Below are 23956 nucleotides of genomic sequence, written 5' to 3' on the forward strand. Positions count from 1 at the left end.
AAATAAGAAGAAAAAGTTATCTTGTATACACTGCAAAACACACAAATTAGATCAGGAGAGAAGATAAACTTAGTCTTATGTATTAGTCATTGTGTTCATTGTAGACAGAAGATTGTTATGTAGCCTTGTGGCTCATTCATTCTATGACATCAAATGAAGATTATCACTGAACAGCTGCATAATGCAAGCAGAATACAAGTGCTGTAACACAACTGCCTTCTAACCTACACAGACAAACCTCAGCAGCATAATAATCACTAGCAATTCCTATAGGACTTCTTCCATCTCAAAAGAACTTGGATTTTATATTGATGTGTATAGCAAATGCAGTGCTAATAATCTTCGCAAAGAAGCTTGTCAGCAGGAAATAACGTATTGAGATAGAAGTGAAAATATCAGAGTGTTTTAATAGGGTAAAACCTCACATCACAGCTACTAGGTAATAACTCTGCTTCCAAAAAGAGAGGTGAACATTTTCACAGAAGCACAAGTGGGTATTTAGTTGAATCCTGTGGCAAAAACATGTTTTGTCATACAAGACCAGAAAGCTTGTATGAAAATTAATCCATCTGGGAATGTTTATAACTGTAATTGGCCCTAGAAAGTGCTGAATACATCATTTAACCATCTCTAGTTAACATCAATTCAATTTAGTGAGTCTGAACATTTTAAATCGTGATGGGCATCTGCTAAGCTCAAGCTTTTACAGTGCTGGCAGTCAACAAATTCTGAAGAGAAGAATGTCATAAAATTGGCTTGTTCATTACTAGATACTTGGGAAATGGAAATTTAGAGCATAAAGGAGTAATGATTCCGATAGATATGCATACTTCCAAACATACCGGAACAGAATTAGCAGGTGTTTTTCAGAATTGCATAGGCAGACATATAGATACCAGTTATCCATTAAGCATCATCTTGGAAAGAAATTTGGGAGACAGGCATACACTAATTTATCTTATAGTCTGATTTCAGTAGTTAAACACATTCAGGCAAAGTTAAGAATTGAGTAGAAGTGCTGTAGGAAGCAAAACTATTCATTCCACAAAAGTGGTACACAAGAACAGTATGACCAATGTTCTCGTATCTTGATTTGAGTGACTTGAACTCCAGATATTAGAGGTGCCCTAAGCAGAGACTTAGCAGTGTATCAGCAATAGAGTCTAAACCACTTTACCACATTACAGATAATTTCATTCATTAAGAGAACAAAGTAGACAGTGTGTATGTTCCTTCACCCCCCAGCTGCCTTGCCCTTTAACATTCTTAGGCAAAAGGCAACTGGTTTCTGTTTATTAGCAGTTAGGTAGTTGTACTAATCCTTAACTTTTACTGACATAAGATGCCCAGAGAGCTCTGTTTACAAGCTGAATTACAGGATAAGTATTGCTCTGCTCTTCTAATTAAGAAGCAAAACTAAATCATTCAATATCTGTGAAAGTAGTGAGACTGGACATTAAATAGTTTTGGTGAGGTTTTGTTTGTTTGTTTTTGTTTTGTTTTGTTTTGCTTTGTTTGGGGGGGGTTGGTAAGGAGAGCTGGAGTATTGTATAGAGGCCAACAGCAGCCAGTCCTGGGATTTACAGCTCTAATTTCAATAAGTATTTAGAGCAGGCTGTTAAACAAGCTTATGTAAATGTCATTGGGGAAGGGAGAAACAGCTCTGAGTAAATAAAACTCAAAACGATTTGCAGGTCTTTATCTGACTTACTGACAAATGTCAACATGCAGAGATAGCTACAGACAAAGTAAATTAGCACTATAGGAGAAGTAGGGCCTCTGGATCCAAAATCTCTTCTTGTTTTCTCTGTGCTCTGGTGCTTTGTTACCTTCCAGCATTACGGTCACTGACCGTGCTACAGATAGGTGTTCCTTCTGCACAGGAACATATGGTTATGAAAAAAAAAGCAGAATATTTGGAAAGGATTTTTTCACTGTTATCCTCATATTTCTTGTTTCCTGAAAAGACTGTTTGTCTTTTGGGTAATCCTATTAGCAAAATAAATAGGAAGACTAAAAGCAAAGGTTAACAGTGACCAAAGGTCAAAAGTAGAAACCAGTTCCACCTATAGTTATGCTGATATAAATCTAGTGTAATTTCAAAGAGCAATGAAGACTTTAAGCCCAGAGGATATCAATAAAGTAACTGGAATATTGCATACACAGTTGTACATCATTTGTTGTTTACTGTTCCCTGCACGCCCAAAATGTTACTGTTAATAAAGCAATGTAAGAAGATTCATACGCAGAAATTTGAATAGATTTTTAAGTAGATTATCCTGCTATGTATACTGGCAATTACATATGCTGTATTTTCGTTTCTAAATCATCGAGTTGCACAAGTTGGTAGTATTGTGAACTCATTTTTCATTTCATGGTTCTTCAATGGAAAGCCATGAACAGTCCAACCATTCCTATGCATAAGGCATACATAAATAGTTATGTAGTTAACAGTGTCCTAATTTTAAATCGGCAACCTCGTTTGAAGTATTAGCTGAATTTGAGGGCTAAGCAAGCAGAGACAGCGCTTCTGTCCTCAACAAACTGTGGAATTTGAAAACCCAATTTTACTTCCTTGTTCAGATTCTGCCTGTAGAAACTTGGCAAAGTTTTTTCTTTTGTTTGTTTCATTTATATATATATATATATATATATATAATAGCATTTTCCTATAGCAAGATTCTACGGGGATTAAAAAGAACACACACACACAAAAAGCATGGTTGCAAACCACTCTTCTAAACCTCTCCTGTTTTGGACACTGTATAAATATCTGCAGTAGATGGAGCAGAAGTTGTACTTTCATGTGCCTGCTGAGAATAGATAAGTAATTCTAGTCCCATTCCACATAATATTTGTCCTTCTGAAATGATGGGAACGTTTAGATTTTGTGCCCTCAGTCTGATACTTTTTAAGTTGATCACATTTCAGGTTAAGGTTTGTTATAGATTTGCTTCTAGCATGAAGATTGCTTACAGGGTGTATAAATGTTTCTCTCCCTTTTTATGTTCAGGTGGGTTTACATTTTTACTAAATAAATAAATGGAAGCAATATGGTAACATTATTTATAGACTCTGTCCTAGTATTAACATGGAAGTATCTTCTGTAACATGCTGAAATATTTCCTCCATAGTCTTTTTCTTTGACTTGGGCTGTGTGATGAGAAATCCGTTAGGCCAGTAGTACGCTCGTGCTCCACATTTATCACAAAGAATATCAGAGAGAAAATTCATTGTGTATTTCAGGCTGCAGCACTGACTGCTTCCAGATCAGGCTGTTAGGGCCTTTGTCTTCTTATTTGGTCTTAGAAAAGTCTCCAAAGTGTTTAACAGAACTATTCAAACCACAGTCTTGTGGAAGTGTGAAAAATGCCTTTGCACTAGTAAAAGACAATGTACCTGATGACCTGTACCTGTACCTGCCCCACACCTGCATTACGCTCAAAAAATAACAGCGCAAAATTCACACACCCCCTTAGATTTCCTGGCAAAAGAGAGGAATGTGGTGCCTCAAAAAATGCTATATGCAGGCTTGGAACATTTGCCCTTTTCTTCACTCTGAAGATTCAATAATGAGAATGATTCAGTAGTGGCACATCTAGATGGGGAGGGAGATGGTTCTATATTTAACATGTTAACCCACTTCATATACTCTATTTGCATCTTCCTTAGCAAATGCAACTGCAAACCTGTACAACTCTACAGAAAGTGTTTTGAGAATATGCTCAGCGAAGCATCACAGCTGTCAGTGGGAATGACCTCTCCCTGAAAATGGTGAAGTCCAGATGCCTTAGTAGTTTCCACATTTTACCTTTATTTTTGAAACTTAAGTGAAATGCAAATCTTCTTTTAGCTAAAAGGATAAAATACTCAAAATGAGTAAGAAATGCTTTGTTGGTACAGTAGGTACCTTATAGCAGAAATGAAGATACCATAGCAGGGTGTGTTAACCTAATCTAGCTAAGAAGAGAAATGAAGATGCAGTAACATATGTCTTGGAGAGTTTGAACTCAAATTCCAAGTTCACGTAAAAGCAATGTTTTCACTACTATTCTATATAGACATGTGAACACAAGTTATGATTAAATCTGCTTTTTGCTGTGTAAGAGACTTAGGAGCTCATTTCTTTAAAGCACGTTCTAAAGTCATACCGACTTAAGTGTGCTTAAGTGGTTTGCCACATATGCTCGAATTTAAGCATATATATCAACATGTATTTGAGACGCCATTAAGAAGCAATATCAGAGCATAAATCTCTGAAAGCAAAATCTGAACTGTAGATACCAGGTTCTAACAAGCCTTGAATCCTTTGTTATATTTATTTAACAGCAAGTTTTTCTTTTTCAACTCTACTAATGTCTCTGTACTTGGACTTTTAGTAAATAACCTGCATTTCTAAATCACTCATTTGTTCCCTTGGTTTCCAAAGTCAACTCATGCACACAAACCTCAATGGCACCTGTATTGCAGGAATAATGTAAACTGAAGGTAGTCCAAATGTTTTTGAAGCACTGTGTTTTCTAGGTTTAGAAGCTTCCAATTAACTATCTGCATTACCACCTCCACCTTCCCATAAGCTGCTCCAGCAAGTTTGCTCTTGCAAACTTAGCGCATGTGGAATTAACATTCCTTGGACATATTCAGGACCACATATATTGCTTGTTTCACAAAGCAGTTTAGGTGGTTGCTGGCTACCCTACAAATGCTGTAATTCATATACAGTGGTTGCTGGGCCCCTGAAATATACGTTTTTCCCATTTTCATGGGAAAGGTATGGTATGTGGAAAAAGTCTCTCTCTAGCCTTTGCCAAGGTTTTGGTGAATACCTAAGCTTTTCTGCAGCAGGCTGCCGCCTTATAAAAGTTTATTTAGCAGCTGCTTAAATATGTGCTTCTATTGCTAGTAAGTCAAAAGGAACTTAGTTCAAATGCTTTATAGTATCAGAACATTAACAAAGTTCTTCTCAGTGTGGGGTTTCTTCGTCTTTGTCTTGGAAATCCACAGGTCAAATCTTCACTTTATTTATTTTAGATCCAGAGTCATAAATCTTTATGGAATTATTCTAATAATGTAAATGTAAATGACAAAGGATCCCATGTGAAATGGTTAATCTTCAAAAAGTGAGAAAGTATTCCATTCTGAAATCATATGCAGAAAAATGCTTAGGTATAAAAAATAGTGTTTGCATTGTCAGCATCCTCTCCAGATATTATAGCAATGACGATAACAAAAGTATTCAATTTGTCCTACTGTTCTTAGAAAAACTAGACCCTCTAGTCTCAGGAAAAGCAGAAAACCCTATCCCCTGTTCACAAAGTGCCAGTGCTTGACTTGAAGATCCTATCACATTCCCAGTAAAGTACAACAGAACTGTTGCTATTCTTTCGATAGAAAAGTTAGGAACCTGACCTGCATGTAACAGATTTTGTTCAGAGGTCTTCCCAGTAATTGAACTCCGTTTTGCATGGGCCTTATGCATGCCTTTCTACAGCTAGTCAGACAGCTAGTAGATTGGTCAAAAGAGGTGTTTATCCCTTTGAAAATGACTCTGCAGGCTGTGCATTTTGGAATACATATTTCACCTTTGGACCTACCTGCCCTTACCAGGTCCAAGGTTGTTACAGTATCCACAGAGGAAATTGTGAAGAGACAACAAAACACCATGTTTTGGGACACAGCCAGTTGACCATGAAATGCTGCTTCTCTGACAGCTTGATATCTTCTTCTGCACCCAGAGGATCGTTCCAGTAATATTGTTCCAAATGACTGGAATCCTGTGTCCAAGAGTGAAGACAGATGAGAGCAGCATACAATGGGGCCTCTGTATGCTTTATACATAGTAATATGGCAACAAAAAGGTGTTGAGATAAACAGAAGTATGATGTGCTGGGGTTCTGCTGGGTCAAATCCATTGAGTTGTAGAATTCCATGGAAGGGATGGCAACCAACATTTTAGCCCCCAGGCCAAAGCAGGCAGCTGCAGAGAGTTAAGGATTGCTTCTGAATCTCAGAAGCTGGAAATTGATCAGTAATTAATTTTAAAAATCAGTATTGCATTCAGCTGTGGTGTAGCAAGGAAGCTGGCAGGACTGGCATATGCTGGCAGCATATTGGAGGGTTTTGTTTTTAAGACCTGATTCAAAAGATGGAAAGAGGAACTCGGAGTAAGTTTAGGGGATTTTGATTAGGAAGGATGACTGGAAAAAGAGAGAGAGGTAGGGGCAGTAGAAAGGACTGAGATTGCAACAAAAAGGAAGAAGAATCAGTGAATTTGGGGGCTTTGGGGTATCTTTCAACACACTCATTAGCCATCATTCCCACAGATGACAGGATACAGAAGTTCCTCAGCTTCCCCACTTCCCAGTAGCCTCTCCTCCCTCTGTAGTGCACTCCTAATCCTCCTTAGGACATAGAGCCCTCTTCTTCCTTGCAACTTCCTTCTTAATCCCATGCAATGGCTGCCTTCTCTCATCCTCCCCACAAAAAGCATCCAATTCTCTATGGACAGATTAGGAAAGGGATGGGCAGAAATAAAAGAGCAAGTAGTTTTTCCTGGGGTTGGTGGCTCCTTGCATAGCTGCCCAAAACCAATACCTTCCAACTCCCCCCACAGCAAATTTGATCCCAGAGATCTTGCAAAACAGGCAGCAAGGTCACACACAGCTGTTTATTTTGGCTGTGTGTAGAAGTTAAACTTGCCCATTGCCACTAAAAGTGGTGAGAAAAGCTTCTGATTTCAGCTGATTTCGCTGGGTAAAACCCAGATGATTAGAGATGTCAGCATTTTCCCTGGGTGTGTGCAGGAAGGTCAATAAAGCCTTTATTACCACCACTACTCTACAGAGTTCTTTGGATGCTGGTGGTATTTGAATAGCAGTTTTAAGATACCTCCATCAGCTGCTAGAACAATATAACAATATAGTGTTATATGTTTTTCTTTACTGCGCACTGCAGAATACCATTTTGTCACAATTTGTTCTTCCTCTTGTGTAGCAAGAGTTAAGGATGTTATTGACTGAACCAGTTGTGAAGCATTATGGTATTTGAACAATTTCTTTCTGCATGTGTGTTCTCTGCAAAATTAGGTGTAGAAAATGGCTGGAGGCAAAGCCAGTTGAAACTCTATAGTGTATTAACTCTGACATTTAAATCTATTAAGGGTGTGAACCATATATAATGATTTCCTCATAGGAAATCATGGACTGAGGCTTTTTACCTGTTGACTAAGGGACAACTGCCTTTTTCTTTTTTTTTCCAGAAAACAGTAGAGGATTGATCGGCATGGAAGGATTCAGTCCAGGAAGCACTGAATGTCATCTGCTGTCATAGGCTTGTTTATGCTAGGAAGGTGTAGCAAATTAATAAAGATGCCAACTGACAATTATATTAAGTGTAAATCTGCCCTTACTATGGGCAAGGCCAGAACTGTGTTAACTGTTTTTTCTGAGATAATCACCAGTAGCCATTATGTTTTAAAACATGGTATTTAGTCGATTAAACATTTAATGTTTTCTAACCTGAAGAATTCAAAGGGACAAAGGGATAGCCAAAGGAGCAATTTTAAATATAATCAGGGAACCCTAAAAAAGTATTCTGCTGGAGGTCACCAGTGGATTGCCTTGAATCTGTGTCTTCCTCCCCGCTTTTGCTTTTCAGTCTCCTCTAGCCTTCTTTGAGACCTCAGGATGGGAAGATTGTGTTTGGAAATTTTCTGTCAGGATAACATTCCTACTAGACAGATAGGTCTGCACCATAAAATAGACTTTAAGATTTGTCAGAACAAACTCTGGAATTAGTCCAATTCCATGTGTAAAACGTAATTACAAGCTAAAAATAGGCAGAATAGTCACGTCTTTCATAATGTCCTGATTTTATACAAACCCTAAATGACTAAATACTACTCCAAATTCTGATTTATGGGAAATCACAGGTATAGTTGTAAGGACGAAAATCATGCATTTCATACCAGCTATAACCGTGGATAAACCCTGGATAAAACACACCACTTAAGTCAGGAGTTCTGACTTAAGTGTCTGTGAAATCTGTATATTCCCAGATTGCACTTCTAAATTTTGATGGCCTTACATATTATCTGTAAAAACATTTGGACAACCTCATGCTAAAAAAAGGAAGGAAAGAACCTGATTCCTTATGCATGTGTTTTAGAGAGAAAGCAAGCTGAAGGAGTAGTAACTTTGTGAATGATCATTCTGATGACAGAAATAGACTCCTGTTGACTTTAATCAGTTTTGGATTAAGTCCTGGGCTACTGTAACTTGTTATTGATTAATGACAAGGAGTTGGGGATTTTCCATTATCTGTAGTCTACTTTTTGATAACAAAAGGCTGTGTAAACAAGAGTGAAATCTATGCTTTGAACTATATTTCTCAATAATTCTTAAATCATTGACCATTCAAAAAGGAAAAGGAAATATTTTTACAACTGTAAAGGATATTTCAGGAAATAATGAAAGCTTCCATACATCTCCCAGTTTCAAGTGGGTTGGTAATAACTAGAGGACAATAGAAAAATCCTTAAATCTCCTGTGGCAAAAAGCTAGCCAACAAAGCACAGACTTGAGAAGAAGGCTAGAATTGGGTTGTACGCAAAAAGCAACGTAACTGATACTGGTTTTCTTTGGTCATGAATGCTTATCTGAAGTCCAGCTTGTGTGATTTTTTTTTGGCAAAAACTAGAGCTAAACTCCATTTTAGTTACTCGAGTGGTCTGAATTCGATATATATATTCTCATATTCACAATAACATCCAGGCACACATCATATGAATAGGTTTCACTCTGGATTTACAAAGTCTCATATATGTGTCTGGGCTCTGCTTTCTAAACATCCAGTGTCTATTGTATTATCATGTCTGTGTGAATTATAGTCTGAGTATAGTGTGTGCGTGAGTAAGCAGTACATGAAATATGCATTATAAGCGATTTTCCTGTTTCTTACAGGATTACACCTCAACCATCATTAGAGAAGGTGATAAGGGCTATACGTGTCATCTGAGATTCTAAGACAATGTAAAGGAAATTTAACTCAGTCATTAAATCTGCTGTTGTGCAGGTATGTTTGCAATTATCCATAAATATTCTCCAAAACATATTTCATATATATGGTTTAGCACATTTGAAATTGCATCCAGTTATCTCACTTACTCAGATTGTTATAAATACAGTTTCGTGCTTTTGGGTTTTTTTTTTCAATTTTTTCTCCAAAGTGTCTCTAGGAGTTTTTTTTAATTCTTTTTAGAGTGCAGTATTATAAAAACAGATATTTAATCTGTTTGACCCTTTCTCACTTTTCAGTTCCTTACCACGAAAAATTCAATTTCAATATGAACTTTGTCCAAGAGAGGTCTGAAATGTGAGCCTACAGCTGTTAATTATAAATTGAACTCCAGCAATTTCAGCCTGTAGAAGTGCTTTGTAGATAAAATGCATTAATAGCATTACAATGTGAAATGCCCAGGACAGATACTCTTTGTTGAGTTTTCTTTCCAGAATAATATTCTGCTGGTGAGTATAACAAAAGCAAGATCATCAGCAATGGAAACAGGACAGAAATACAATTACATTTGCTTTATCAATAGCAGGAAATGGCAAATCTGCTGAGTCTATCTTTTTTTTCTGTTCAATATATGCTTGTCCAACAAATTTTGCTGTCCATATCATTTTTAACTTTCTGTACACACACTTTCTCCTTGCTATATCTTGTATTTTCATTTGCACTATTCTGATGCCCAGGCTATGCTATCACACACTATGGAGTGGCTTAGAAGGGAAGAGAGGGTTTATCCCTCCAGGAAATCCACTTCTGATATGTGAGTTGATGAGCTCTTCGTTGGTTTCATCATGAATAGTAGAAGTGTATTTATAGTAAACTCATTCTTGTCATTAGTGAAACACCTTCATACTTCACAAATCTTATGATCCTTATTCATACTGTATTTTTCTCTAGCATATGTTATCCTATATCTGTAAAACAGTTTCTGCATGAGGAGACAATGTGTCTCTTGAAAAGACTGATAACCTATACACAGTTGGGATCCTAATATTTTCCTCACACTTAGTGGAAGTGGAACAGAAAGTCTGTGATTTGCCAGAAGTCATGAAGAAAACCTTGCAAGAAAGCCACAAACCAAGACTGGATTTCTTATCTCCGTGCCTTAACCACAATTCCAGTCATCCCCGCTTGCTTAAGCCATGACAACTGCACTATAAATCTAGTTTGTAAGTTATGAAGCCAGTCAGTGATAATCATCTGGACAGCATAAACATAGTAACACCACAAATATGTTAGGCAATAAAGTCTTACACACTCTAGAAGTTCAGCTACAGTGTCGTCAGTGATACACAAACAAATACAGCACAGAACTTGAACTCCTTGAAAAGCAGTATTTCCTGTGCCATTTATTGTGTGGGTAGGAGCTTTAAGCTAGTACTGGCCTCCGTTTTCCCAATGTTCCCAAGTAATATAGGGATAAAGGTTAAAGGCAGCCCGTTGCTTCAGTGCCTTTTTGCTACATATAATTACAGGTGCAAAGACAAGGAAAAGCAGGACAGGGGTGTGAATATTTGAAACTTTCTGTTCTTTTTTGTTTCAGCAAGAGGGATAGATAGATATGGATAATATCTAAGCTTTGTGGTCTTGGATGAATAATGAATTAGAGCTATAAGTAACAAATGAAAGTTGGTCACTTCCTCCTGTGTGTGGAGTTCCAGAAAAGGCAGGTGAGCCTGATAATTTATTAATATGTAATCCATGTACTTGTAAAATGTACTTACTGGGAGAAGTGAGGATAAGGATGTATATTACTCCGAACATACGAAGAATGGTAGTAGTGGTACCGAGAAAACCAGAGACTGGGAGAATATTTTGAAGCAAAACTCCATATATTGTAAGCAAATAGGGCACTGTACATTTGGGTTTAGAGCAGATGAACCTGATCAATGTTAATCACTAATTTTTCCTTTTCACCCTGTTCAGCACTTTGTCATGCATAGTATTGCATGTCTCAGAACTGAACATGACAAAATTAATGCAGTGAGATATACAAGTTTTTCACGTATTTCCTGCTCAATACCTAATTGTAAGAGGTATAAGACTTACTACTATATGCAAACAGATATTGGTAAAATTCCCAGTAATTTCAGTGGGTACAAATAGAAACTTCTAAAAGAGAGAATTTAACTGAGATCCTACCAGGTTCCCATCTACCTTTCCGGATACTATTCTTGCTACAAACTAAGTAGTTCTGGTTTTTCTCATTTGTGATAATGAGTAGAACATATCCAGCAGATTTGGTCTCCAGGTGGGGAACTGTCAAGCTATTTCAATGCCACATCAACTGACACAGATGTGATTTTCATGGAGAAGGGGTGGAAAATGATTGAGGTATGGGTGGGTCACCTCTAATTTTGTTTCAGATAGCTTTACATGACTGTCTGAATGATTTTTCAAATGAGATTTAATGTTTCCCACACATTGCAAACCATCATAGTAAATTATGTATCAGATCGAGAAGTAAGAAGAGGAGTAGGAACCTAATGAGAAAGCATGGCTATACTACAGTAAATACTCAAAAAACAATGTTAAAAAACTGCTAAAGTGAGGCACTTCAAGGGAGAAAATAGCAGATTTAAACTTCCCTGTGCAGTCCTCCTTCAGTCTTTCCCTGTGCAATGCTCCTTCAGTCTGTATGTACATATCCATTACAACTTGTTCTCTAACTATATAACTTCACTGCATATTGTTCACTTGACTGATGTCTTATTCAATATTCATTTTTCTTTCTTTTTTCTTTCTTTTTTTAGCTCTTTTTACTGCTGTGTGTGGCCACAAGTATTATTTACTTTCCACTTGTCAAATCCCGCAGACAGAATTATTCATTGTTTTGGCACACAGATGATACTAGATGAATGTTTCACAAACATCAGTTAGCTCATTTTCACAGCAATCCTTTAAGCTGAGAGAATATTATTATCACTGTCATTCAGAAGCAGAAAGGAGGCACAGAAGACAAAGGTCGAAGTGTCTATTGATTTTAGGTACCTAATATAAGACAACTAGGATTCTGTAATATTTAGCATCAAGCAGCCACCTAGCCAGAATGCTTTTAATATTATCTTCAAGTACAGCTCTGACACGAACTGCTGCAGTGTCACTTATTCAGCTCATGCCTCTTGTAGCTGAGTAAAGAGGGGGCTAATGGAGCCTGGCAGTTCTTCCAGCCTTTCTCTGCACATCTGGAGGTAATACCTGCATGGGCCTCTGCTTTCTTTCAGTAAAAGATGGAAACAAGACATTACCAGAGAGACTGTCTTGGTGTGAGAAGGTGGCTGGGCTCCTTGCCTCCTTATGTCAGCTTTTCCCTTTTTTTTCTTTTGTATTGAAGTACATCTCACTTAATCTTAGCACCTAAAAATTTGGTCTCTATGCTAGTACTAAGCCTTTTGTAGAGCTAAAGATAAGGGCAGGTCCAGGGATTTATGTGTCACCCATGTTAGCAAGGGATGGACTGTTCTTGGGTGATTCCTACCTCACTGTTCCATTTTGCAAAACCCATATTTTACCGTAGGAACGCACGCTGCAGGAAGTCAGACTGTTTTACTATATATAAGAATATATAAATAAACAAGATTTATGGAGAACAGTTGGGACATACAGGTTAATTTGTAACAGGAAAAGAATAATGGTTGAAACTAAACAGGTCTGAGAGGTGTCTACCAAAAATTATGGTGGATTTGCACCCTCTTTAGTTCTAACACACTGTTTGCAAGAGTATATCCCATCATCGTTGTGTAAGGTACTAAAGTCACATTCCAGCAAGAACAGCACAGAGAGATTATGTGCCAGCAGCTGTCCCCGGCTTTCCACCAGCCTTGAAAAGTGTGTTTTATCTTCATTACCTCAAACATCGATATCTTCAGTGAATATTACTTATGCCTTCAGTCTAGCCCCAGTCTTGCAAGAATTTCTTCAGCAATACTCCTCAGCACATGACCCGTATATGCCCTTTTTATCTGATAACATAAAGGATGAATCTAGTCATTCTGCAAATGCACATAATTCACACCACGTTACTTTGTACAAAAGGCAGAGCTAACAAGTACCAGTCTTCTCGGGCAGCCAGTTTTGAGGCAGAAAGCCATCCCTTAATGACCTCACTCAAACAGGGGAGATGTGGACATTAAGAGTAACAAGATCTTGCAGAGAGGAATAACTGCACTATCTTCACTTTGGAAACCACTAATGTCTTCTGCATGTCCAAGTGAGATTGAGTTTTGCAAGTGGTTGTGCATCTAATGTATAATTTATGTGTAGCATCGTTTGTAACCATGTTACCTAGGTGTTTAGATACTTGCTTCACCCTAGGGATCAGCACAGGATATGAATTGAAAAAATAAAGCTGGACATGTTCAATCAGGAAAAGAAATTATTATCAGTGTGAAAAATAACTTCCAATACTTTAAAGATATCCAACAGCTGCTAAGAAGATTTTTATTTTAGCTAATTAGAGTGTAGAACAGCAACAGAATAAGTAAAAGTATTTCTCAGGCTTGCAAAGTAGTTTGGTGTCTTTGCTATAGCATTATCAGGACAAACCCCTGTCTGATTTCTGGGCACGAGTAAAATAAGAAAAACATGAAAATGAATTTGATATTTTAAAATAGCAGAGTCTCCTTGCATAATTTAAGTACCTATCCCCAGAGGATGCTGCGCAGGCTTATAGGATTGCTGGTCATTTACAGGTTGGTTCTGAACATCCCATTGCTATACAATCTTTGCACATTATCCCTCCCAGAATTGCAGTCCGTGGAGGAGCTCATTATTGCTGTTTGCTCACTGATTACTGCTGCTTTTTATTGATTCAAGTGCCCAGGAAGCATGAAGTGTGGCTGGGCAATGGAAGGCACCACTTCTTGTTGCTGTGCAGAAAGCAAACTGCTGTCCAAGAAATTACACAGATACAGGTGTGTGAACAAGGAACAAACAATATCAAAGTGGAGGTACTCTCCCTCCCAGGGAGGAACCAGAAAGCCTCATTTAGGTCAAATGTGCTTAGCCCTAAAGTGTTATGCAAAATAACACTTTATGAAAATGCAAAACCATTAAAAAAAAAGAGAGAGAGAGAGAGAAATTTAACACTGCTCCAATGGAAAAAATGCCATAGGCTGTAAACCACTAGCATGTGATTTAATAGTCTCTCATTGTTCCTAATCCTGTTATTGTTTTCCTCCTTGTTTGTTTCCACAGCAAAATTCCAGAAAATGAATAGCAGTAGAGCCTGTGTGCAGCTATCCAGGGGTTCTTTCTCTCACAGCTTGTTGCTAGAATAGGGTTGAATCTTGCAATCTCTGCCTTTTTTATATCCCCACTGAATTCTATGGGAACAGCAGTGTGAGGAGGGAGTTGGTGAACTCGATGGGCAATCACTTGTTATTCAGTATCCAGTTGCCTTTGACCCAGTGTATTGTGCTGAGTGAGCGCTTGCTTGTGCACTAGTAATCAAATTTCCTGTTTCAGAACATTCCTCTGATCCATTATGTCTTTCATCCTCATCCTCTGCATCTAACTTCTTCCTTTCACTAGTCACTGCCCATATAATTGCATACATTTTGAACTCTAACTCTACTCTAACTCATTTGACTGGATGTCAAAGGGTATAGTAAACTCATATGTTAGAGGATGTGGTAAATGGCTGAGTGAGATTTTCCCAGTATTTTTGATTTTTGATATGATAACTTTTCTAAGCAGAGACAAAATTTCTCTCTTTTATTTCTTTTCTTCTCTGCAGTCTTTGTAGCATGGTTTGACGTTGATGGGATCTCTGCACATATGCAAGTGAAAAAAGCAGGCCAGAAAATGTATTTTCAAAATTTTCAAACATTAAAATGCTTGAACAGAAGCTTGAAGTAGAAGTAACAGTTTTAAGTTTCAGACATAACACTTCTTCAAAGTGTTAACTACTTTTGACTCATGTCTGTGGGACAATAGAACTGTTCAAGTCTTGTAAATTAAGATGCATAGAAAGCTCAATCTCTGATATTAAAGAGAACTCTGGTCCAGGGAAAGTTGCTGTCTTCTGAGAAAAACCTGTACTGTGAAAGATCATGCTGCTTCAGAACTAATATGGATGATAATTTTAAAATCAAGAATTTAAATTCAGCACTGATATGTGCAACTCCAGTGGAGAATAAAAGATTTATGTGGTTCATGTATGTCAAAATTTATTTCTCTGATTTAACTAAAAACTCCATCTACAAAAAAGGGATTTACAGCATCTGAGATTTTACAATCCCTGCAACCTTCTGACATTACCAGTCTGTAAATTAATCAAATAGTATGAGAAAACTGTTCTCCCTGCAACACTGAAATAAATAACAATTCCTGTATGCTATTCCAGAGAAGAATTTTTCACTAACTGTAGCAAACACCTTCTGTAAATCTTTCACAAATTGCAGTAGTTACTATTTGAGGACTTTCTGCATGAGCTACTTTCACCCTGAGATCAGTAGCTGGTCGCCATCCAGACCAACATGTGAGCTCCCAGCCCAAACGAGTTCTGAGCTCAGCGATCAGGGACTCTCTGCTTGACCCTCGGGAACTTAGCAATCTTGGTGGCACATGATGGTGGATGACCCATATAATGACATTCTGGGAAATTTTCATGGCTTCATGGTGCTAAAGAAGAATATCAGGGGACTGGTTCCAGTTTTGCCTACAGGACCCAGGCAAAGGGATGCAGGATGATTTAAAACAGGACCTTAATTTAGCCTGAAAAAGCATCCATTGCCAAAGTCACATTAACTAAAACAAGTTATCCTTTTACTAAGGTCCATCCAGCTGATATCTCAATGTCAGATAATGCTCAGAAAACATTTCCCATAGTTCTAAAAATTCCCAGATGAATGGGAATTTGTCTTCTATGAAGTAACTAATCAGTCTTAGATCTAGCACTCATATCATAATACAGTATTTTTACTGTAGCTGATCAATGAAGTGTGGTCAGGTACGCCTTTAGTCCTTTCTAACCCTTCATTACAATGAAAATTTTTCAATCAAAGAATCAAAATCCAGTTAGCAAGTTTAATTATTTTCTTCCAAGTAAATATTTTGACAGACATATTCAGAGCTTCACTACAGCATGCTAATTCATTTTGCTCTAGCTATTTACTTCCTCAATCTGATTCTCAGGTGAAATGTCATTAAAAAGGAGATCAGCTTTCCTTTGTGCTTATATTAGACTGGTATGTTCTGTGTGTAATTTAGGTCCTAAATTTTTCAGTTCTTACACCTAGAAACCTTAGGAACTGCAGACATGTTCCTTCCATGGGTGAGATTTTCAGTATTTCTATCATTTTTAACAGCATTTACCACCAAAGCATGCAAATTTAAGAATCTTTTCCTTGAAATTGGAGCTTTGCAACCAGGTGAAGCAAGTGAGCACTTGCTATGAAACTTAAACAGGTCAAAACAAATAAATTAATAAATAACAGTTTTCTGGTACTTAACTGACTTGAGTTATTCCTATCAACAACTCAAGGAAAGACTTCACTGAGGGAGAGGAGAAGGAAATCTAAAGATTAGCATTCTTCTTGGAACACTGGTCAATTTTTAACTGGTGAAAAATAAGTCTGTTTATACATCAAGAGTGCATTAGATCCTACCTAGTGGCAAAACAGAACTTTCAAGCCCTTAGGCACATTATTCTCTTTAAATTGTTCATTTCCTCTCTGCTGTTCATTGGCCTGCAAGAAGTAAAGAGATTACTATCACTCAATAAAATCATATAGTTTGCTTTTTATAGCACTTCATCAAGCATTTGTGAGGTATAGATACGTTTGTTTGTAACAAGAATAAAAATATTAGAAAAGAAACCACATGAATTACAAAGAAAGTATTTATAAAGATTTGGATGATAACATTTCAAAATTATTTTTAAATTATAATAATAACTTGAGTAAACTTGATTTTACTGTTACGAGTGATCATCAGTGCCCTGAAGAGTTTTTCCAAGCAATCGGGCAAACCTAGACTTTTCTGGATTGTGAAGGACATGACCCACAAGAAGAAGCCTTCCTTCAGTAAACCTGGTGGTGTGACAAAAGAGCCCTTATAACCTGCAAAATGTTTTATAACAGGGAATGAAATCATGCTGCAGAAAGAGTTATGTTGTGTTTCATTGCCCAACATAAACACTGTGTGACTAGAAACATTAACTAAAAAAAAGCTCAATAAAATACCTAGTACCTTCTGATTAGACACTCACAGTAGTTGTGATTATATGTTTAAATACTTCAGAGCTTACATATATCTAGATCTAACAGCCCACATAAAAGTTCACTTTATAGCTCTAAGAAATAGTGTACTCAAAGTGATACTGGTAGGAGACAATAATTTCATGACTCTATAGAAATATGTTAAATACTGTACAGAAAATAGCTCTAAATTTTTTACCATCTGGTTTCCAAATGTGTCAACTCAAGTCCCATTCCCACCTACATTTTATTTTGCTGGGTATCTTTTCAGTATAACTAAAAAATCTACAATTCTCTAGTGGGCATATCACAGTCAGCACTCTTACAACTCACTAAATCTTACCCTTCCTTATGTTTCTACGGTATTCCCAAGTTTGAAGGGACTGAAACCCATCTCTTTTGAATGTCAGGTAAGTCATACGTGGTATAATTCAGTGGTCTTGGTAAGATTGATTGCAATTTTCTGCCTAAATTTGCTTGGGCAATTATGTGGCTGTCATTTGAATTTAGTCTGTTGGCTTCAGCTGGAAGGGTTCTTGTTTGCTTAGTCCTTAATCTCTTTTTTGCCATTTTTTTCCCCTTACTGAGTTTCAGTGATAGCCGAAATAGCTATTCCTTGAGAAATCTAGCATGCACACAACTGCAACAGTGCAAGCTATTATTTTAATAAAATTCTGTCAAGCAGGATATCTGTATTTCTTTAAGCTATAAATCAAAAGCTTGCTGTTCTCATGAGAGTCCATGTACCTTAGAATTTTGCTTTAGTCATGGCTTTAACAACATTTCTGCGTTTTCTATGATTTCAACATGAATCAAATGTGTATTTCCCCAAAAATTTACCAAGGAAGAAGCTAACGCTTGCTTGAAAACAGCTTTTTTTTTTTGAGTTGGTTTGGGGCTGTATTTTTTTTACTTCAATTTGTCTTTCCATGCAAGTATTATATAGACATGTAATGTTATCTGGTATTAGATGTGTAATGGTATCTGGTATTAACACACAGCAGACAGCTTTTGAATTAAATTATATTAGCTATTTTTCTGATTCACCACAAGATGTCGGTGTGACACATTTCTATTAGCAGCGTGTAACTCAACACACAACTTCCTGTAAATTGCCAATGGATCAAAAGATTTTATTTCAAAGATATTCAGAAAGATATTGAGACCACAAATGTGTTGTGCCATCAGCAAGAGAAGGCAAAGACTGTCAGTCTAACTCTAATTAACTGTCTCACTTCAAACCAATTTTGCAAAGACCGGTTTTGCAATCTTTCTCAAATCCTTCAGTAATTTCATGTTTTTCTGCACCAAGGAACATGTCAAGAGGCAATCACTACGGAATCTCTGTCTTTCCTGCTTGGGAAAGAAAACAAGAGAAAATTAAGGTATAGAGCTATCAACTAAGGACATTTGATGCTAGTCCCATTTTAACGAATCAAATTCTGCATGAGCTTGGTAACTTCAATTTTTTTGCCTCAGGTTTGTGCACCTGTTGTTTATATGTGCATTATTGTATTAAACTTTAAAACAAATTATGTTTTTATATATAATCTTAATAACTGATATAAATATTTTATGTATTTTATTACTATTATCTACATATTATATATAATGCTATTATTTCTACATAATGTCATCAAACTCCTATTAAAGAAACCAATAACAATAGAAAATGGAGTCCAGTAGGCCACAGAGCAGTCACAGGCCCGAGTAGGGATCAGCTTTAACATCCTCTTTTCTTATCGTGGCCCAGTGAGAACCAGATTATTCCAGTCTAACAGCAGGAGGGAATGAGGGACTCCTTCCTCCTCCATTTCCATAAAAGCCTGAGTTTTGGTTAGTCAAATCTTTTCTTGGAAGTGTTTGGGCCCTGCAGAAGAGAGGGACTGGCTCTCTTCCACTCCCACTGGCTGATTCAGGCAGTTTCCGCCTGGGTTTTTGGACGCCACCTCTTTGGCTGTATGGCTGGCACTTCCACCCCAGCACGGGGCAGGAAGCTGTGCCAAAAAGGAGCCCTTGTTGCAGCTAGGACATGGCTCAGCAGTGTTGCCCAACATCCCTCAGGCCTCCTTCACTTACTCTTGGGGGGAATTTGGAGTCTCACAGATGCATGGTTCTTTGAACCAGAGCTTAATCACTCCGTGTAGAGCAAATTTAGCTATGCAGTAACATTAACAGACCCATGTGCAATACCAGCCTCACACACCAGAGAGCGAAATGTCCTTTGTGAGTTGTGTGTTTAAGGCTTAATATGACGTCAGTAATCAATCTTTTTACTACATTGTGTGACTGAAGTTAGCTAAGCTTCAGTCAAACTAAGATTATCCACTACACACATATAAGCATCAAACTAAGTTCCTCAGTACTGCAGCCCCAGGTGCATATTTAAATTTGATAGCCTGAAAATATTTTCTAAATTGCTGAGATGTGTACATTTCAAGTGTATTTTGTTATTCCAGTTGATATATTGTCCTGTTGGCCACAAAGATAAAAAAGATTAAATTAATTTCTTAACCTTTAGGTGAAAAACAGAGGCTAAAGTAGCCTGAGACCAAGATGAGGGCGCAGAAAGGAGCCCCTTTGCTCTGCTGAAGCTGCAAGACTACATTATCAGAATTTTTCATATTCCTTGTACTGTAGCATAGAAAGGGATCCTAATAACAGAGTCTTGTATAAGACATGAATTTAAAGGGAATCCAAAACATCTTTCATGCTAGGTAGACCAGATACACAGTACCAAGTGTGCCTATCAGAGACATTTGAAAGACATTGTCACAATGGGCTCTGCTGTCACTGTTTCTCTTCACATTTAAAGTGTATGTGTGAACCTCACATAGATAACTTTACCTTTTTCTAAGAAGATGGGAATGGTTAAATAATAAAAAAGAGAGAATGCAATATTACTGCACAGTTCATTCATTAATAAAGTGCAAAGCTGCAGTAAAATAAGTCAGACTATCTTCAGAAACCTCAATAGGGACAGCAATAACTTTAACAATTTCTAAAAACCTATTTGTTCTGTCTGGTGAAGAACAACCAACCAAGCATATTGCTTCAGTTCAGGGTTAAAGTTTCCCCATCAAGTGAATCATTGGCTTGGAAAGCAAAAAAACAGCTGCTGAACAGATAATGGGCAATGTTCCAGGTTATCTTTGTCACTATTTTAGCAAACCGTAAATTCAGAACTTATTAAAATTCAGAACATTTTAAAAGTATTTCTGCTTGACAGTTGGACAAGAACAGAGTAGTTAAGTGAAGTAGCATACTCTCTCCTTTCCCACAATATCCCATTAATCAAGCAACCATCAAGGCCTTGAAGGTAACTTGAATCTTTGATCTCCTTTGGTAACTTCCTTGCCTTGCAAAGACACCTAATGTGCCTAAACTAAAACAGCAACCTTCAAACCTTAATTATAGATACATCCAGTAACCCTGTCCTGTTACCCAATCAATACAAAAGTTTATTTCTGAAGGTAACTATTGAAAGTTGACTGCATGTTTCTTCATGAGGCTGCAGTCCATTAGCAACCAAAGCCAACAGGCTTGCCATTTTCATTATAATGGAAGATGCAAAGACAAGAAGAGGGAGAAAACTGTGATAAGAAAAAGACCAAAAAAAAAAAAAAGTATTTTTTGATTATTTCCAGCATTAGTGCAATTAAAGGGAAAAATCAATTTCTCTGTCAGTTGCCATGGTGAGTTTTGCTTTCCATTCCTAAGCCCTGCTAGAGGAATTTTCTAGCAACCATATTAAAATTTGGATTTTCCCATATCAACTACATTTTTCTCTTTGGTCTTGTTAACCAAACCCAGGCCGTGCAATATCTGCCCTCAGACCACAGGGTAGCAAGGAGATTGTGACTCCACTGAGAGCCTTTGAGGACATCACTCATGTTCCCCAAACACACAAGATAGATCGGATCACAGATTCAAGCTGTTAGGGCAGGAAGAGGAAGACTGGAACAGTGGGATAACACTAGAGATTTGGAGGTTTCTTAATATCCTTCTGAGGAAAAATAGCTGTGCCCTCTCTTGGGAGCTATAAAAAAGAAGCTTTTGCTTGTTGGTCATGGAGACTGCAGATCAGCTGTCCAGCCACTGCTCTACAACAGGACCCTTATGTTTCCCTCCTCCCTTCCCCATATTTCACCTGTGTCACTGTGCAATTCATAACTTCACAGTTCTCCTCACCTGAAATTCACTGGGTTTATACTGTCAAGATAATTAAATTCCTTCCCTTGGTAATTTTTGTATTATGTTTAGAAGAAATATAGTTTATAGCTGTTACTGTTCATCCCTTGGAAAAATAATATCATTAAACTTCCTTTTAAGTTTCACAATATTTGTCTATGAATTATTCATAGCAACAAGCAGCACAATATTGCAAGACTACTTAGAGGTGCATGAAAATAATACTTCATTTACGGTGGAAATTCACACATGTGAAAACTGCTGAGGCAACTGCAGGCGCGGGCACTATAAATAGAGCTCTATTGTCAGTGGCAGAAGACGAAAGGAGCCCCGTGTCACCAGAGCACGTCCTGACGAGGGCTGTGCTCACCCGGGACTAAAAGCGAACGGCTGCACCGCGGGATAGACTGCTCTGCCAGCGAGGCGTGTGACTGCAGAGAGTTTGGGCTGACTCCACGGCTTCCCCGGTGCGACACGAAGGCGGTGGTTGCCTATCTGCCTGCCTCAGCAATGGAAGAAACGGTTATAAGGCATTGGGTGGAAACGCCGGTGCGCTACCAGGAGGAGTTTGCAGCCCGGGAGGCAGAGGCGCTCAAGCTGGATCACGCTCTGTACGCCCTGCCGGGCCCTGCCACAGTGAGCGGCCAGCGTCGCGTCGCGGACGGCGTGGCCGGGAGCGGGGACAGCGCCCGTGAGGAGCAGGCGCCTCGTTTCCAGGTGCTGCTGGACGTGGTGCAGTTCCGCCCCGAGGACATCATCATTCAGACGTTCGAAGGCTGGCTACTCATCAAGGCGCAGCACGGGCCCAGGATGGACGAGCACGGCTTCATATCCAGGAGCTTCACCAGGCAATACAAGTTGCCCCCTGGGGTGGAGAACAAGGATTTGTCTGCACTTTTCTGCCATGATGGCATTTTGGTTGTGGAAGTGAAGAGCTCGGGGGGAACAAATTAAGTTCTTGGGAATAGTTTGTTGGTGAGAGAAGAAATTATTCTTAATATAACAGAGTGATGTAACTCAGGCAGTGCTATAGAATGAATTCAAGCATGTGGCTGTGTTTACATTACAAACTAGGAAAATCTTTGTACATATTTTTCAGCATGCTGAGTTTACTGTTTGATGTGAAAACAGACCACCTGCCTCCAGCTGCACGTGTGCTGGAAAGTGAGGCTTTTGCAATAGGAGGGAGTTTAGAGTAGTGAGAACAAACAAATCTATTTGATAGGATACTGAAAATAGAGCATTCAAGAGTTCAAGAACTTTGTTAAGCAGGAATTGTATTTAAATGAATAAGCAGTTTTAAGATATATTTAGGCATGAATCATTAATGAAACAAGAGACAGGTTGTGAATCTTATGAAAATTTAATTTACATACCAAAAATGCTGTTTTGCATTGATTAATACTTCAAATTAATTTTTTCTCTGTTATACTTTGGAAAACACACAAACTGAAGGATATTATCAAGAGAAAAGTTATTTCACAGCTCAATTTGTTTACAAGATATACTTTAAGAGATTTCTTTCTAAAAGTGTGTTTGAAACTATACCATAACAGAATAATCACTGTCTGGTATTTTTTGAAAACACAGTAACTCCAAATAAGTAAGAAAGTAAGCATACTTTCTGGCAAAGACATTAATTTGAAAGAAAAATTTCAAAGCCATTTAGAAAATTGTTTTCATTTAATGTATTCTACCATCTAGCAGGAACTGGAAAAAAAATATATTGCTCATGAATAAATACTCAAAAGGACAAAAATCTTCCTTATGAAGCTTTGCCAATCAAAATGCGTTAATATAGTATCAATGCGTATTACACATTTTAGGTAGTTCGTTAGTCAAGCAGATGCACAGTTTATTCCTCATATTGCTTGACAGTGGAGGCCAAGACTCTGCAACCATGTATTCAAGAGCAAATGCTTCTGCATAGGCCTAGCCCCATGCTCCCTGTGTCAGCAAGGGCTCGACATGGATCTAATCTTAAGTGTCGGGGTTCTGTACTGCAAACATAGGTTTAATCTCTGTCCCAGTTGCTCTCCTTTCAAAAGATTGGTAGAATTGAAAAAGATAATCTGCCCACTATACCTAGTATCTGGTCCTTTCAACATTTTAAAAAAGAAAGAAAATTTAAAAAACCTTCTAAATGAGTTTGTAAACACTCAAACATTTGAGAAGATCTGCAGCTGGAAATCCAACTGCCTTCTTTTATGTGAACTGGAGATAAGTATGACTGCTGTGCTATGAATAGTAAAGGAATGTGGAATGGAAAGTGCCAAGTTAAATACAGACTCTTTATGATAGCCATCTGCTGTTTGGACAAATTTAAAATATATTCAAATGAAATTGAATACAAATATTCAAATGAAATTGAATACAAATACAATTTTAAGACTATAAAAAAAAGATGGACAAAATGTTGGCTGAAGCCGGGTTCCTTTAGCTTAAAATGAAAGCCCTAAGCTAGTACTTATGCGCATGTCTGTTCATTAGGAAGG

At 37.8% G+C, this 23956-nt stretch overlaps 2 protein-coding genes across 2 annotated transcripts in view; one reads left to right on the forward strand and one right to left on the reverse strand.

Moving 5' to 3' along the window:
* ESM1 (endothelial cell specific molecule 1) overlaps positions 1-23956 on the reverse strand; it is a 242738-nt gene that overhangs the window by 34267 nt on the left and 184515 nt on the right. The gene's annotated exons all lie outside the window — the stretch shown is intronic.
* Positions 21972-22415, forward strand: HSPB3 (heat shock protein family B (small) member 3). Its single transcript, XM_010216860.2, has one exon. The coding sequence runs from the start codon at positions 21972-21974 to the stop codon at positions 22413-22415; it is 444 nt and encodes a 147-aa protein (XP_010215162.2).

The sequence above is a fragment of the Tinamus guttatus genome, unplaced genomic scaffold, assembly GCF_059628265.1.
Source record: "Tinamus guttatus ecotype Peru unplaced genomic scaffold, ASM5962826v1 Tinamus_guttatus_pri_ptg000444l, whole genome shotgun sequence".
Classification (NCBI taxonomy): Eukaryota; Metazoa; Chordata; class Aves; order Tinamiformes; family Tinamidae; genus Tinamus; species Tinamus guttatus.

Excerpts from the sequence above, each read along its gene's own strand:
- HSPB3 (XM_010216860.2), top strand. The coding sequence starts at position 21,972 with ATGGAAGAAACGGTTATAAGGCATTGGGTGGAAACGCCGGTGCGCTAC.